The 13,870-nt window shown below is 48.8% G+C and overlaps 1 protein-coding gene across 2 annotated transcripts; it reads right to left on the bottom strand.

Annotated features, from left to right (window-relative positions):
- Positions 1-324: 324 nt before the first annotated feature.
- On the bottom strand, positions 325-13,583 carry CCR9 (C-C motif chemokine receptor 9). 2 transcript variants are annotated; one of them, XM_075418854.1, is made up of 3 exons: positions 13,504-13,583; positions 3,514-3,574; positions 325-3,015 (listed from the first exon to the last, which is right to left on the bottom strand). In XM_075418854.1, the coding sequence occupies exons 2-3, from the start codon at positions 3,529-3,531 to the stop codon at positions 1,852-1,854; spliced, it is 1,182 nt and encodes a 393-aa protein (XP_075274969.1). In that variant the 5' UTR covers positions 3,532-3,574; positions 13,504-13,583; the 3' UTR covers positions 325-1,851. The 2 variants fall into 2 exon arrangements, with proteins under 2 accessions (XP_075274969.1, XP_075274971.1); XM_075418856.1 differs by lacking the exon at positions 13,504-13,583 and adding an exon at positions 6,371-6,565.
- Between the last annotated feature and the right edge of the window lie 287 nt (positions 13,584-13,870).

The raw sequence follows: 13,870 nt of genomic DNA, 5'->3' as shown, positions 1-13,870 counted from the left end.
GGAAGGGGCGTCGGGGCTCAGCTGCTGCAGGGAAGCGTCTGCTCCGGCGTGCTCCCTCCTCCCACAGCCTCAGAAACCTGCCCTCCCTCCCAAAACTGCACCCCACCCATCGCCTTGGGAGCCGAAACCCGCTCCGGCGCCTCGGGGTCCTCAGCTGCAGCTTCCACGCCCCAAGGCTCGCGAACCCTGGTAGCAGGGCTCTCCCCTGGCCTTTCTCGGGAGGGGTAAATCCTGCCATTGGGAACGGGTGGTGTGTACGGATCCCAACCGGGGAATGGCGAGTGGGCAAGAAACGACCAGTTCACCCCCTTCGTGTATGCGGGAATGACTTTATTTAATGGAATTTTAGCTTCCGTTCGCATTGAGCTTGACAAACATCACAAAATCCCCCCAAAAGCCTTCTTACACATATAGTACAAAATACATACATCTTTCACCATTTTTTTCCCTAAGGGAAAAAAAAAAATCCTAATAAACGTATATGAAACTAGCTAGAAAAGCAGCGCCAGACCTTGCAGAAAGCTCGTGTTTATCAACACGCTTTAATGATTAATACAGAATGAAAACATTTTCTTCATGCAAGAAGTAGCTACCAGGAGGCAAAACGGATTAAATGCAATTATTTGAAAGAAACTCCGCTGAGCGCTGCCACTTGCGACCAACGGCCGGGACGTGAGGGCTGCGGGCGGCAGGACAGGCGATGCCAACTCCCCGGGAGGGGACAAACGAGGGGCCATGGGCATGCAGTGCCCTGCGGCCTCAGGCCCTGCTGCAGCCCCAGCAGTGGGACGCCAAAAGCCCGACAGAAGCTGCGGGGTGTGTTACAGCCCACCGCTCCGGGGAACTGCTACCTCTCCCAACCTGAAGCCTCAATCCAGATTTCATTAACGTTAGGGCCGACACTTAATTACTCTCTGTTTTACTGGCCCCAGGCTAAATATATTTTCTCACCGTTAGCAAAGCTGTCAGCACATCGCCGGAGGGCTGCTGAACCGTGGGCTTGGTTTTCGCGTTCTGGTTTACAACGGCTACGCACCACAGTACGGCAAATATCGCCAGGACAGACAGCTCAGCATCTCTGACACCCTTGAATTTTTATTGCAAGGTGCAATTTGTCAGTGCAGGGCCCACACAAAATGCCGGTAGCAAAATAGGAGTCGTAGCAAATAAATGATACCAAATTTCACCTTGCATCACACAGCTGAAACACAGGAGAAAGATCAATCTAATTCCGTGACGACCATTTTATGAACATGTAAGATCAGCTTTCCTTTGCAGCACGAACCACCTGCGCAGCAAAAGACTCACGCCTGCACAGGCACAGAGAGCAGCGTTTGGCCTGGAGGAGCTAAAGGCCGCTCTCCTTGACAGCCGAGGCGATCCGATGCGGGTGCGAGCAGGGCTCCCGAGCCCGGCCACTGCCGTAGGAGCCGCCGGCCGGGCAGCAAACGAAGGCTGAACCCCCTCCTGCTGCTCGCTGTGGGTGGGACGGCGCTTCATCCTGCTTCAGCTGCCTCTTGCCGCTGCGGCTGGGCTTACCGCCTCCCTGCAAGGCTTGTTATTTCAGGTTGTGGTCTGCGCTGCAGATGGGCTGGGTATTTACAGCTGTCACAAAAATAGCTTTTATCCTCTATCAGTTCTGCTTACGACGAGTACGGCTCCAGTTTGCTGCCCTGTGCCAAAGGTTTCCCTGCCTTTCAGCCAGCAAGCCTTGGTTGGGTCTCACACGGCAAGGACAGGTTGCGCGAGGAGCCCCCAGCCCTCCCCGCTCCTCTGGGACAGTCTTTGGGGTATACAGATGGTTTCCAAAGAGTTTGCGGTTCCTCTGGAGGGGAGAGGTGGGGGACTAACTTACAAGAGGACTTGGCAAGGAGGGGATGAAATGGAGGAGGTCAAGTGGGTACTGAGGATCAGGGAGCTCCTCACGCGCCGCCTCCCCAGCATGGCGAAGGACCAGTTTGAGCTGTGCTCCTGGCTGTCGCAGGCGGAGGAGCACTGCTCTTCACCCCGGCTCCAGCAGCAGCCGCCGCTCTGCATCATCCTACCCAGCGCCGTCCTGAACCGCTCACCAGCAAAGACGTAGAGGAAGGGGTTGAGGCAGCTGTGGAGGAAGGCGATGGTCTGGGTGACCTGCAGCCCGATGTCCAGCCAGTCGTCAGCCTGACAGGTGTACGCCACCCTGGCGTAGGTGTTGATGGCTTTGACCAGCAATACAATATTGTAGGGGAACTGAGAGAGGAGGAAAGCGGTGACGATCAAGGTGATGATCTTCAGCGACTTCTGCTTTTGGGACCTTTTGGTTTGCAGGAGGGTGTTGATGATAAGTGTGTAACAAATAACCATGACAAGGAGCGGGAGGAAGAACCCGATTGTGACTTTCAAGGCCAGGACAGTAACTCGGAAGACCATGCTGATGTCTGGCGGGTACGTAATCTTGCAAACTGTGACATCCCCCACCTGCGTGCTTTGGCTGTACATGATTTCCGGGATGCACAGGCTCACGGATGTCAGCCAGACAGCCAAGCACATGAGTTTGCTGCGCAGGAGCCGCCTTCGCTTAGAAGTTTTAGCTTTCGTCGCCTGGACAATAGTGATGTACCTGTCAAAGCTGATGCAGGTTAGAAACAAGCTGCAGCCATAGAAGTTGATCTTATACATGCTGTTGACGACTTTGCACATGAAGTTCTTGAAGACCCAGCCATCGGAGGCAGCCTTGGCCCAGAAAGGGAGGGTGAAGAGGAGGAGCAGGTCTGCAATGGCCAGGTGCAGCAGGTACCGGTCCATCATGCTCCTCCTGAAGCGGTATTTGCAATAGATGACCACGACTAAGGCGTTTCCCACTGCGCCCACAGAGAAGATGAGCCAGAAACACGCGGGCAGGAAGGCTCGGGCAAACTGCCTGACCTGCCTTTTGTCGCACGTGAAGTCTGTGTCATTCCCTGGGTTTCCATACAGAGACAGCACTGTGCTGTCATTCCTGTAGTAATCCAGGCAGGTCTTGCCAGGGTGGGTGACCTGCAATGGGACATCAGCTAAATCCGTGTTGAGAGGCGTCTCAGTAAAGCATAGATTTGGCGCTCTCCACCAGGTGCAGCTGAAGATCCCCAATATTTTCCATTTTAGATGGGTGAAACACAGCAGATTTCAGACTACTTAAAACCTGCCCACGCCCGGAAGAAGCGTGTGGCACAGCAAAGACTTACAAAAATGACCCACTGAGTAACAAACCCTTTACAAAAGAGCAGCTCACAGCCTCCAGCCAACTTCAGGTATTAAAAAGGCAGGTGGTGAGAGCATTATTTCTGTCAGATCATTTAAAACACTGTTGGTTTGGCAGCTTTAAATATGTAACAAAATGCAAAATCCCCACCTTGGAAAGAGGCAGGGGAGAAGGCTTTGTATTACTGCTACGGTGGGACGGCACCTTTGGCTTGAGAGAGGCAGAAAACTGATGGAGGCAAAGAGGGGGGAACAAAAAATGGAGATGACACAGCAGCGTAGCTTTATACTCACTACACTTGCAATTTCCATCTTCAGCCAGATCCTTCCTCAGTCTTGAAGGAGGCTCCGTAACCTGGAGAGGAGAGATGGGGGGAAAACAACTGATTTGAAACAGCTTTGAAGTAGAACTGTGACTCTCTTCTTTCTTCTTCTTTTAATAAAAACCTCAACCCTTTGAGAGGAGTCTGGCTGGACAATGAACACACCACACAGAAACTGAATTATTTAGCTGTTTCCATTTTACAGAGTCACGTTTAGCCTACATTAGGTCTTCAGCTTCTCTATGGCATTGCACCGATTAAGTCCTTTGACATTCTAGAGTCACTGCGATCTCATTTTTAATAAGATGTAGAGTCCCCAGTGCGCACATTAAAAAAGAAAGTCACCTGAAAGCACCGTATCTTCCAAAACATTAATGAGAATAAATGAAATGTGTCTGTTAAACTGTCTGGCAGCTAACAAGGAAGAGTACCTGCCTTTAGTAGTAGTTTGCGGTGTTAAAGTATTTGTATCTTCTGCAGCAACTGATAATCTCTGCCTGCAACATCTCTTTCTTATTTGTGAGTTTAAGCACGATGCTCACAGCTGTTGACTTGCAAGGCAGGTTATTATGCCCCAGAAAACAAGAAAAAGCTGTTTTTTCCTGCTGTGGATTGCTTTTCATGTCTTTTCAGTCTACTGTCACAAAAGGTAGCTCAGCCGGGTGGGCTCGACGTGAGTCACCGGCTCCTCAGCGTTCAACAGGTTCTGCACCGGCCCGCCTGTGCTGGTGCCTGGCGATGAACCCGGGGACAACGCGAGGTGGGTCCCTGCAGCGCTGCCGGGGACCTTCAGCTGGCACAGACCTCTCCTCCGGGCATCGGTGCCTTCAAAAGCAGGTCACGCAACTCAGAGGTCGTCTCGCAGCGCCAAACCTCCCACTGCACCTTCCTTGGTGTTATTCATCTCCCCAGCCTGCGTTAGGGTTGGCTCTGTTAGCAAGTCTGTCAGAAAAGCTGGTTTACTGTAAGCGGCTGCTTCTAGGGATGGCGTGTTCGCAGCCGTGTCTCGGTGTTTGTGGCACCCTCTGGCCCGAACTGCCTTTATCCCTTCACCCGCTCTTGCTGCCGAAGCCAACACTTGCAGTAAATATTTGTGGGGTTTTGGAATCAGGTAAAAAAAAAAATTAATGCAGTTTTTCCCAGCTATTTAGAAACGATCATGTTCAGAAAGCACACATTAAGGGCTAATCATTTTTTTTATCTTTATGAAGCAATGTTCATGGATATGAGTTATTTAAGAGCAAGGCTGGCAGCATGAGATCTTTGCAAAAAAAAAAAAAGAACATTAGTCTAGACACAGAGTATTTGCCTAAAAGTAGATTGAAGAAATAAAAATAGTCATAAGTATGTGCTCTTAGTATTTAAATTTTCTCTTGAGATACAGAACTACATGCAAAATTTTGCTGGTTCTTGGAGTTTCAAGTGCAGCTAAAAATTTAGTACCTGGCTTTTAACGATGCCACTTGTACGCTGTGCATACCAGTTGAATTTCTGATGCACAAAACTCAAAATATATTTGTATCTGACAACCAAGGAAAGTAAACAGCCAAAGCATACCAGCTACAGCTTGGTGCAGAATTTGCACCAGTAAAAATACGTGAGCAGACTGAAAGGAACCGCCTGCGTAACACCTATCAGTCGCATATACCACACATAAATATTAAGCTGCAGAAATTAAGACGAGTTGTAACGATGCACATGCGAATGGTGTTGGATAGGTCTGTGGAAGCAAGCACAAAACGCTCCTCTCCCAGCTGCGGTTCTCACGGCGAAGTCTCTGGCAGCAACAGCCCCACCAGGGGTTTTCCTCGTCCCCGTCTGGCTCCAGCCCAGCGCCCAGGCAGCAGTGCGGGATGGCTGACCGACCCTGTCAGGCACCAGCAGCGAGGATGCACCCGCCCTGGACCCCTCGCCACAGACAAGCTCCCACGCACCCTGGTGAATATGGGGAGAGCCAAATCCACGCGAGATTCCTACGGTCCGGGAAGCAAAGAGTCCCAACCTCACCTGCGGCGCGGAGGCAGCAGCAGGCTATAACCACAGCGGCTGGCCCGTGCTGGGGTTCTGCTGCGCCGTTACCGCCGCGCTTGTTACGGGTTGTACTCACAACAACAATAACGTGGGGTTAGCTACAATGAGCTTTCATATGTTCTAGCCAGCACCTGGGTATTTTCTACGGTGAACTTCACAGCACACTACAAGCTCATAAGCAACAGACCATCCCTTGAGATGAGGAGGGGTTGCTTATTAATCAAAATTGATTTGATCCCTTTTTGCTTGTTTTCGGGGGGGGGGGGGGGGGGGGGGAACCACCTTTTCAGGAATCGCTGCACTAAGTACGTGACTCATCCTTCCCAGCTATGCAGCAACGTCAGACCTGCTGCGCTCCACCTGCTTCAGAAGCTCCTCAGCGAGTCAAAATCTTGAACCAGCAGAGCCTCGTCCCCGTCACGACAGCGCAAAAATCGGATATCAAGGCTGAGACCTGCCGCGTACAACCCAAGGGGACTGCGGCCAGCAGCGGGCACTCAGTGAGCTACTGATTTCTCCCTGGTGCCCAGTTCCTAAATGTCAGTGCAGCATCCGCCGAGGGGTGCAGAGCTGCACGTCCCCGGGGGGCTTTTCTATGTTATTTTAGCTGTCAGACCTACCTTAAATTGCAATTAAATTAAATTGCAGTTTATCAAAAGATCATTGTAACTGGATGAGTTCAATGGCAAATGAACTTTTTTTTTTTTTAAAATAAAAGGCAATTTTTAATTTGGTTTCCTTTCCACAGAGGCTGCACATGGGAAAGACAGACATGAACAGCGGAGGAGGGGACTCACCGGGACAGTTGCTGCAGGGGTCAGCCCGGCCGTCACACCCAGCTGTCACACCACCGCACGTGCTCACTCTCCGCACCCACGACGAGAGCTTTGGGCTTTTTGTAGGCTGCAGTGGGTGTGTGCTCCTGGGACCCCAGCCTAATTATACCTGTCACAGGCTGTTTTCTCTGTGGTTTGCATGGTTTAGGTGGCTCAAACACAGATGGCAATCATCTTCTCTCTTTTTCTTTTTTGTTTTTTTTCCTGGTGAGCTCTTTCGATAGCAAAGCAAAGACCTCACATACCATCACTTTTCTGCTCATTTGCACCATATAGCACAGGGCAAATACGAGGCTGCTCCCAGCATGGCTGCGTCCTGCTGGAAAACACTTTCATTGGGGAAAAAAAAAAATCCCCAAACAAGACCTGGGTCCCTCTGGGGAGCTGCCACTGTCCCCTGGGGAGGCTGGGACAGGAGTGAGGAGCCAGGTCAAGCCCTGCCCGCTCCAGGCTGGCCCTCAGGAACAGCTCCCCCAGGCTGCCCACCAAGGCTGCCAGCAAGGGGCGGCTGGGGGCACAGGCTCTGTGCGAGGCCTCGCAACGCCAGGTGCTTTGCAAGCAACACCAAAATGGAGTAAAACAAAAGCACGCCACCTTCAAGAGGAAAGGCCAGGCTATTCCTGCCACAGAAACCCGGGAGACCCAGGGCAGGACTGCAGGCAGTCACATAAAGTCCCTGCTGGTGGCATGTCTTATGTGACAACCATCCAGAAGAGTATGGCAGGAAAGATTTTGAAGAGGAACGCAGTGAGAAGCGGTTAATAAATATATGAACTCGCACATCTTGTGTCTTCTTCCTGGCAAGCTGCCATACAAATTGCAGTGATTTAAATTCCCCTCTCTGAAGGACGTCCAAGCACGGTGAAGTTTTGCTTAAATGCTGGATGGTGTTCAGCTGTGACCGATGCTCATTCAACTCACACTTCAAGAAGATTTCCAAATCGCAGTTCAGGCTCAGTTCCAGTAGTGGAGAAAACAATGATTCATGCTAGGTTTTGGGTTGGGCTCAGCTGTCCCTTGGCACCATGCTCCAGCATTGGCAGCATGGCTTCCCCTTCCAAGCGGAAGGAGCCCAGGGTGCTCCACACTCAACTGCAAAATCCTCACTAAGGTGTCTGCGTATCTTTAATAACTGGTTGTCATCCTGAAATTCTTCATGAAACAGGTGTAGGGTTGTATGTGACGATACCTCTGTACGGCGCGTGGCCTCTCTTGCCTCCTGGACCCCCTGGGTAGAGCAGCAGAGGTGAGGGAGCAGCTCTCAGCTAAACCCCAGGGCACCTGCTAAGGAAAGCATAGGTGTGAAAGCACAGGTGTAGCCTCTGGGCTCAGGCAAATGGCTGCCTGCCAGGTGAGCCATGGTAATTACCCCTAATTCAAGCTAGTTTGGCCCTCAGTGTAGTGCGAGGTGGTTCAGCATTGAGAGGGCTACCTTAACTGCAGTAGGGTAAAGGTGTGCCTGTGGGCAAAGCCTCTGGTGCAACGGGTCTTCGCAGCCTCTGGTCTCTCCGTGAATCTGAGCCCTCACATTCTAGATTTAAGTGACTTTAGTTACACTTAGCTTAATTCTCTCTAGAAGCAAAGCAATAAGCATAGCTTAACCTACCCACTTGCACTGTCCTAAAAGTCCGTGGGCAGATAAATCTCCAGACCAGAACACGGGCGGCTGCTCATCCTGTTTGTTATTTTTCTGCCATGTGCTGTTTGTTCAGTCAGTGTTGCTGACAGCAGCAGCATTTTTGGCCCCCAGTGGTGGGAACAGAAGCAGGAGAACAGTCTGAACATTACAAATCTTCTTGCCAAATTTCTGCCAAACCGTTCCCAATTTGCATCCTCGCTCTGTGCCATCCACAGTCAATTCATTTCGAACCAAACCGGAGACGGCGAGGTCAGTTCCTGCGACACCAGCAGGCATCGTGACACAACTTGTGATTTCCCTCCAGCTCATACCATTCCAAAACTAAGCATCTCTCTTTTCCTTACAAATATATTGTTTTCGTGCTTGCCAAGAGAACTTTCAAGTGTAACTTTTTTTTTCCGGTTTAAAGTGAGTGGGAAAACGAAAACCACCAGCATTTCTTTTATGTCTTCTTCTTAAATTCCGGGCGTTTAAGCACAACTTGGGGATGATTGTTTAAGCTCCTCATTTAGTGCATTTACTAATGGCAGAGACATACTCAGCTCGATGTGCTGATCAGGTGCTGGAAAGATTTTGCAGAAATAGAACAAAACTTGGGGTTACACCCTCTACTGAGGCTGACCGAGGAGTTTCCTTTTTTCACAGTGAAAACTGCACTGTGCTTGCACTAAATCTGTCTTTTAATATACCTATTTCTCCCTGCAAAGGTACACTGAGGACATTGACCTGCTTCTCTCCAAGCAAGGTGTTTTACAGGTTCCACAATGCCTCGGTCTGTTTAGGAGAGGCTGTGGCCACAATTTGCCATCCTCTGAGGAGGATATTTGCACTGGGTGAGTTTTTATTGCTCAGGATCACAGAATCACAGAATCACAGAATGGTAGGGGTTGGAAGGGACCTCTGTGGGTCATCTAGTCCAACCCTCCTGCCGAAGCAGGGTCACCTACAGCAGGCTGCACAGGACCTTGTCCAGGTGGGTCTTGAATATCTCCAAAGAAGGAGACTCCACAATCTCCCTGGGCAGCCTGTTCCAGTGCTCCGTCACCCTCAGAAGGAAGAAGTTCTTCCTCGTGTTCAGACGGAACTTCCTGTGCTTCAGTTTGTGCCCATTGCCCCTTGTCCGGTCACTGGACACCACTGAAAAGAGCTTGGCCCCATCCTCCTGACACCCACCCTTCAGATATTTGTAAGCATTTATAAGGTCCCCTCACAGCCTTCTCTTCTTCAGGCTGAACAAGCCCAGCTCCCTCAGCCTCTCCTTGTAGGAGAGATGCTCCAGTCCCCTCATCATCCTCGTAGCCTCTCTCCAGTAGCTCCTCATCTTTCTTGAAGTGGGGAGCCCAGAATTGGACACAGTACTCCAGATGGGGCTTCACTAGGGCAGTGTAGAGGGGAAGGAGAACCTCCTTCGTCCTGCTGGCCACACTCTTCTTGATGCACCCCAGGATTCCATTGGCTTTCTTGGCAGCCAGGGCACACTGCTGGCTCATGGTTAACCTGTTGTCCACCAGGACACCCAAGTCCCTCTCCGCAGAGCTGCTCTCCAGCAGGTCTGCCCCAAGCCTGTACTGGTGCATGGGGTTGTTCCTACCCAGGTGTAGGACCCTGCACTTGCCCTTGTTGAACCTCATCAGGTTCCTCTCTGCCCAACTTTCCAGCCTGTCCAGGTCTCTCTGAATGGCAGCACAGTCTTCCGGTGTATCCACCATAGCTCCCAGTTTGGTGTCATCAGCAAACTTGCTGAGGGTGCACTCTAACTCTTCATCCAGGTCATTGATGAAGAAGTTAAACAAGGCTGGGCCCAGTGCTGACCCCTGGGGGAGACCACTAGTTACCGGCCTCCAACTAGACTCAGCACTGCCGATGACAACCCTTTGAATGACAACATATGGTATGGAATATCTGTTTAGTCAGCTGGGCTCTGCTGTCCCATCTGTGTCACCTCCCAACTTCTTGTTGGAGGAGCAGCAAAGGCCCTGACTCTGTGTGAGCACTGCTCAGCAGTAACCAAAACACCCTTGTGTTACCAACACCGTTTGCAGCACAAATCCAAAGCAGAGCCCCAGACCAGCTACTGTGAAGACAATTCACTCTGTCTCAGCCAGAACCAGCACAGGTCCTCAGCATCAGGTATGCTCTCAGAGTGGGCCATATTTCTTTGCATCATTTCATCATCTGGATACTTCAGAAGAAAAGCGTGAGCTGCTGGGACAGCTTTTGGAAGGTTATGAGCCTAAACAGGGATGGGGAAAATGGGGAGGGGGGGGGGAGGGTAATTGGAAAAAAACTTCAAAGTTTCTCTGTTTTTGTCAATGAACTTTCCTGCCGCCTCTATATTCCCAAACTTACTCTGCTGAAACCACAGTCTCAGCAGATACAACGGCACAGTAAAACTCACACTATTCTTCTCAGTTTTACTACTAGCTGCATCACTAGGAACATTTCATAGCTTTTTGAATACTCTCTTCCTGATGGCTCTACAAAGTTAGAGCAAACAGCAGGGATTTGCTCCATAATTGTGTTTTAAGGTACTCTGTGATTCTCTGTACCCATGTTGAAACTAACTTCAAAGCCTGCTAGAGATACTGTGTGAAGTTTGTCTTCCTCATTCACAACTGCATGTGCCAAAGAAGTACATACTTCTGTGTGCGTGCATTTATCTTTTGCATTTTATATAAATTCATACACACACACACATTTTTATAAATTATATAGTATATACACACATATTTAGGAAGAGTGAGAGAGAAAGTAAAAGTCCTAAGTATTTGCCAGATGTTAAAAGGCATTCCTGAGTAAACTCAATGGCTGGGAGAAAGCTCCCTCCAGAGGACCAAGCAGCAGCACAGAAACATCTGCTCCCAGGATCGAAGACCTGCTTCAGCCCTAAGGGAACACACGCCAGCTCCTCAGGACTCGACCAGAACCACCAAGGCAATGCCTTCTGCATGAGCACGTGAGGAGCACTGCAGAGCTCTCTGGCCTCCACCTCTGCACAGCCAGGGGCAGCAGACGTAAGATATCGCATGCAGAGATCGCACGTATGATCCCAGCGCTTTGGAGCATCCACTGGCATCCTGCCAGGCACAGCAACGTTTCTTGCCCCCAAACTCCATCAGCCCAGGGGCAGGTGGCCACTCTCAGAAGCCTCTCACATGTCTCCAGCTTGACGGAGAAGAGGCCTTGGCCATCTCCTGGCAGGCGTGGCCACCCTGTGGGACCAGCAGCCAGGTCTCGCTCCCACGCTCAAGGAAGAGCCGAGTGCCAGCTCTGGGCTCAGGAAGGAATTTTCCCCTGGGCATGCTGGCACTGCTTCCCATGGGTTTTTTGCCTTTCTCTGCACCATTGAGCATGACCACTTGCCCAAGCTCCTCCACTCCCTCTGGCCTACACTCCTGCCTGCTGCTCCTGCACCACCAAGACGGCCTCTTGTGTGCTGCAACCGGGGGGAGGAAGGCTTTCTTCCCCCCACTGTGGGCTAACACAGCTCTCCACGGGCTTTTTGCCTTGCTCTGCAGCACTCGGCACAGGCCCTTGCCAGGGCTCCTCTCGGCCCTTTCGCATTGCCGCCTGCCTGCTGTTCTTGCACCTCCAAGGCACCACTCGTGCCCTGGCTCTCTCAGCCTCTCTTGCCCATCACTGCCCAAGCAGCACAGCGCAGCACTGCTTCAGGGCCAAAAGTAGACTGGCATCGAAAAGTGGAAGGCTATGGAAATATCTAGGAGGAGAAAAGGAAATCTAATTTAGAAATGGCAATGTTTGGAGGTGTTTTCTGGATGCAACACTGAGAAGAGTTGTCAAATATACACACTGCAAAAAAAAAAAAGGCAACGCAAAGCAAAGGAAATCAATAAAAGAAAAAGCAGAGGAAAGAAAGAAAAGAAATGAAAGAAAACAAGAAAAGAGAAGCAAAGCAAGACAAGAAGAAAAAAGAAATGCAAAACAAGGAAAGCAAAGCTGAGCAAAGTAAAGCAAAGCTTTGCTAAAGGAAAGAACAGCAAAAGAAAAAAGGAAGCAAAAGGAAAGAAAAAAGAAAAGAAAAATGAAACAAAACAAAAAAATGGAAAGAAAAAGAAAAAAGAAAACAAAAGAAGCAAAAAGAATGAAAAAAAAAGGGAAAGAAAATGAAACAAAGGAAAAAAAGGAGAAAAAACAAGCAAAGGCAAGCAACAGCAAGCAATGGCACACAAAGGAAAGGGAAAGAAAAGGAAAAGCAATTAATAATGAGGACAGCGAACCAAGGCAAAGCAAATCAAAGCAAAGCATGCTAAAAAGTAGAACTGGCATCGAGAAGTGGAAGACTCTGAAAAAAAAGAAAAGCAAAGCAAGACAAGAAGACAAAAGAAATGCAAAATAAGGAAAGCGAAATGAGGCAAAGCAAAGCAAAGCATTGCTAAAGGAAAGAAAAAGGAAAGAAAGAAGAGAAGACAAGAAAAGATAGGTAGGAAAGAAAAGGAAAGGAAATAAAGAAAATAGAGGAAGGCAAGAGACAAGAAATTAATAAGGAAAGCAAATCGAGGCAAAAAAGCAAAGAATGAAATGCAAAAAAAGAAAGCAAAGTGAAGAAGATGGAATGAAAACAGCGGAAAGCAAAGCAAGACAAAGCAAGGCTAAGAAAAAAAAGAAAAAGGAAATAAAACAAGATAAAAGGAAAGAAAATGAAAGAAAAAGGAAGAAAGAGAAACAAACAAAGGAAAGAAAAGCAAAGCAAGAGAAGCAGAGAAAAGAACTGAATAATGAGGAAATAATTTTGCCAAGCGAGGCAAAGCAAAGGAAAGCAAAAACTTAAATGCAAAAAGGAAAGCAAAGTAAGACAAAGCAAGGCACAGCATATAAAAGAAGAGAAGAGGAAAAAGCAAAGAAAGTGAAAAAAAAAGAAAGGAAAGAAGGAAAGTGAAGCAAAGCAAGACAAGAAGAGAAAAGAAATGCAAAGCAAGGAAAGGAAAGCGAGGCAAAGCAAGGCATTGCTAAAGGAAAGAAAAAGAAAACAAAGCAGGAAAGACAGGCAAGGCAAGACAGGGAAAGGAAAGATAGGGAAAAGAAAGACAAGGAAAGGAAAGACAAGGAAAGGAAATAAAGAAAGAAGAGAGCAAGACAAGAGAAAAGAAATTAATAAAGAAAGCAAAGAGAGGCAAAGCAAAGCAAAGAATGAAATGCAAAACAAGGCAAGCAAAGAAGAGAACAGGAAGGAAAAGCAGGGAAAGCAATGTGAGGTAAAGCAAAGCAAAGAAAAAGGAAAAGAAAAGCAAAAGAAAGGCAAAAGAAAAAAAAGAAGGAAAATAAAAGAATAGGGATGGAGGAAAGAAAGGAACAGCAAAGAAACACAAGAAGAGAGAAGAAATGAAGAATGAGAAACGCAATGTGAAGCAAAGCAAAGCACGGCAAAGCAAAGCAAAGAATGCCAAAAAGTAGGAGTGGCATCGAGAAGTGGAAGACTTTGGGAAAGGCCACGCACCTCCTCCTTCTCTTCCTCCTCATTTTTCTGTGGGACAGTCCTGCTCCTCATTCTTCAAATTCTTGCTCCTCAGGAAACAGGGACGGCTCAGCCTCTAGTCCTGCTGCCAGGCTGTTAACAGTTTTTTGCTCCTCAGTCACAGGCGAAAGGCAAAAGCAAAAGCAATGCAAAGGCAAAGCAAAGGCAAAGGAAAAGATAAAAGGCAAAAGCAAAGCAAAGGCAACGCAAAGGCAACGCAAAAGCAAAGCAAAGGCAAAGGCAAAGCAAAGGCAAAGGAAGAGAAAAGATAAAAAGCCAAGGCAAAACAAAGGCAACACAAAGGCAATGCAAAAGCAAAGCAAAGGCAAAGCAAAGGCAACGCAAAGGC

Source organism: Opisthocomus hoazin, chromosome 4, assembly GCF_030867145.1.
Source record: "Opisthocomus hoazin isolate bOpiHoa1 chromosome 4, bOpiHoa1.hap1, whole genome shotgun sequence".
Lineage (NCBI taxonomy): Eukaryota > Metazoa > Chordata > Aves > Opisthocomiformes > Opisthocomidae > Opisthocomus > Opisthocomus hoazin.
The sequence above is the reverse complement of the archived record's forward strand: the minus strand, read 5'-3'. Positions and strand labels throughout refer to the sequence as shown.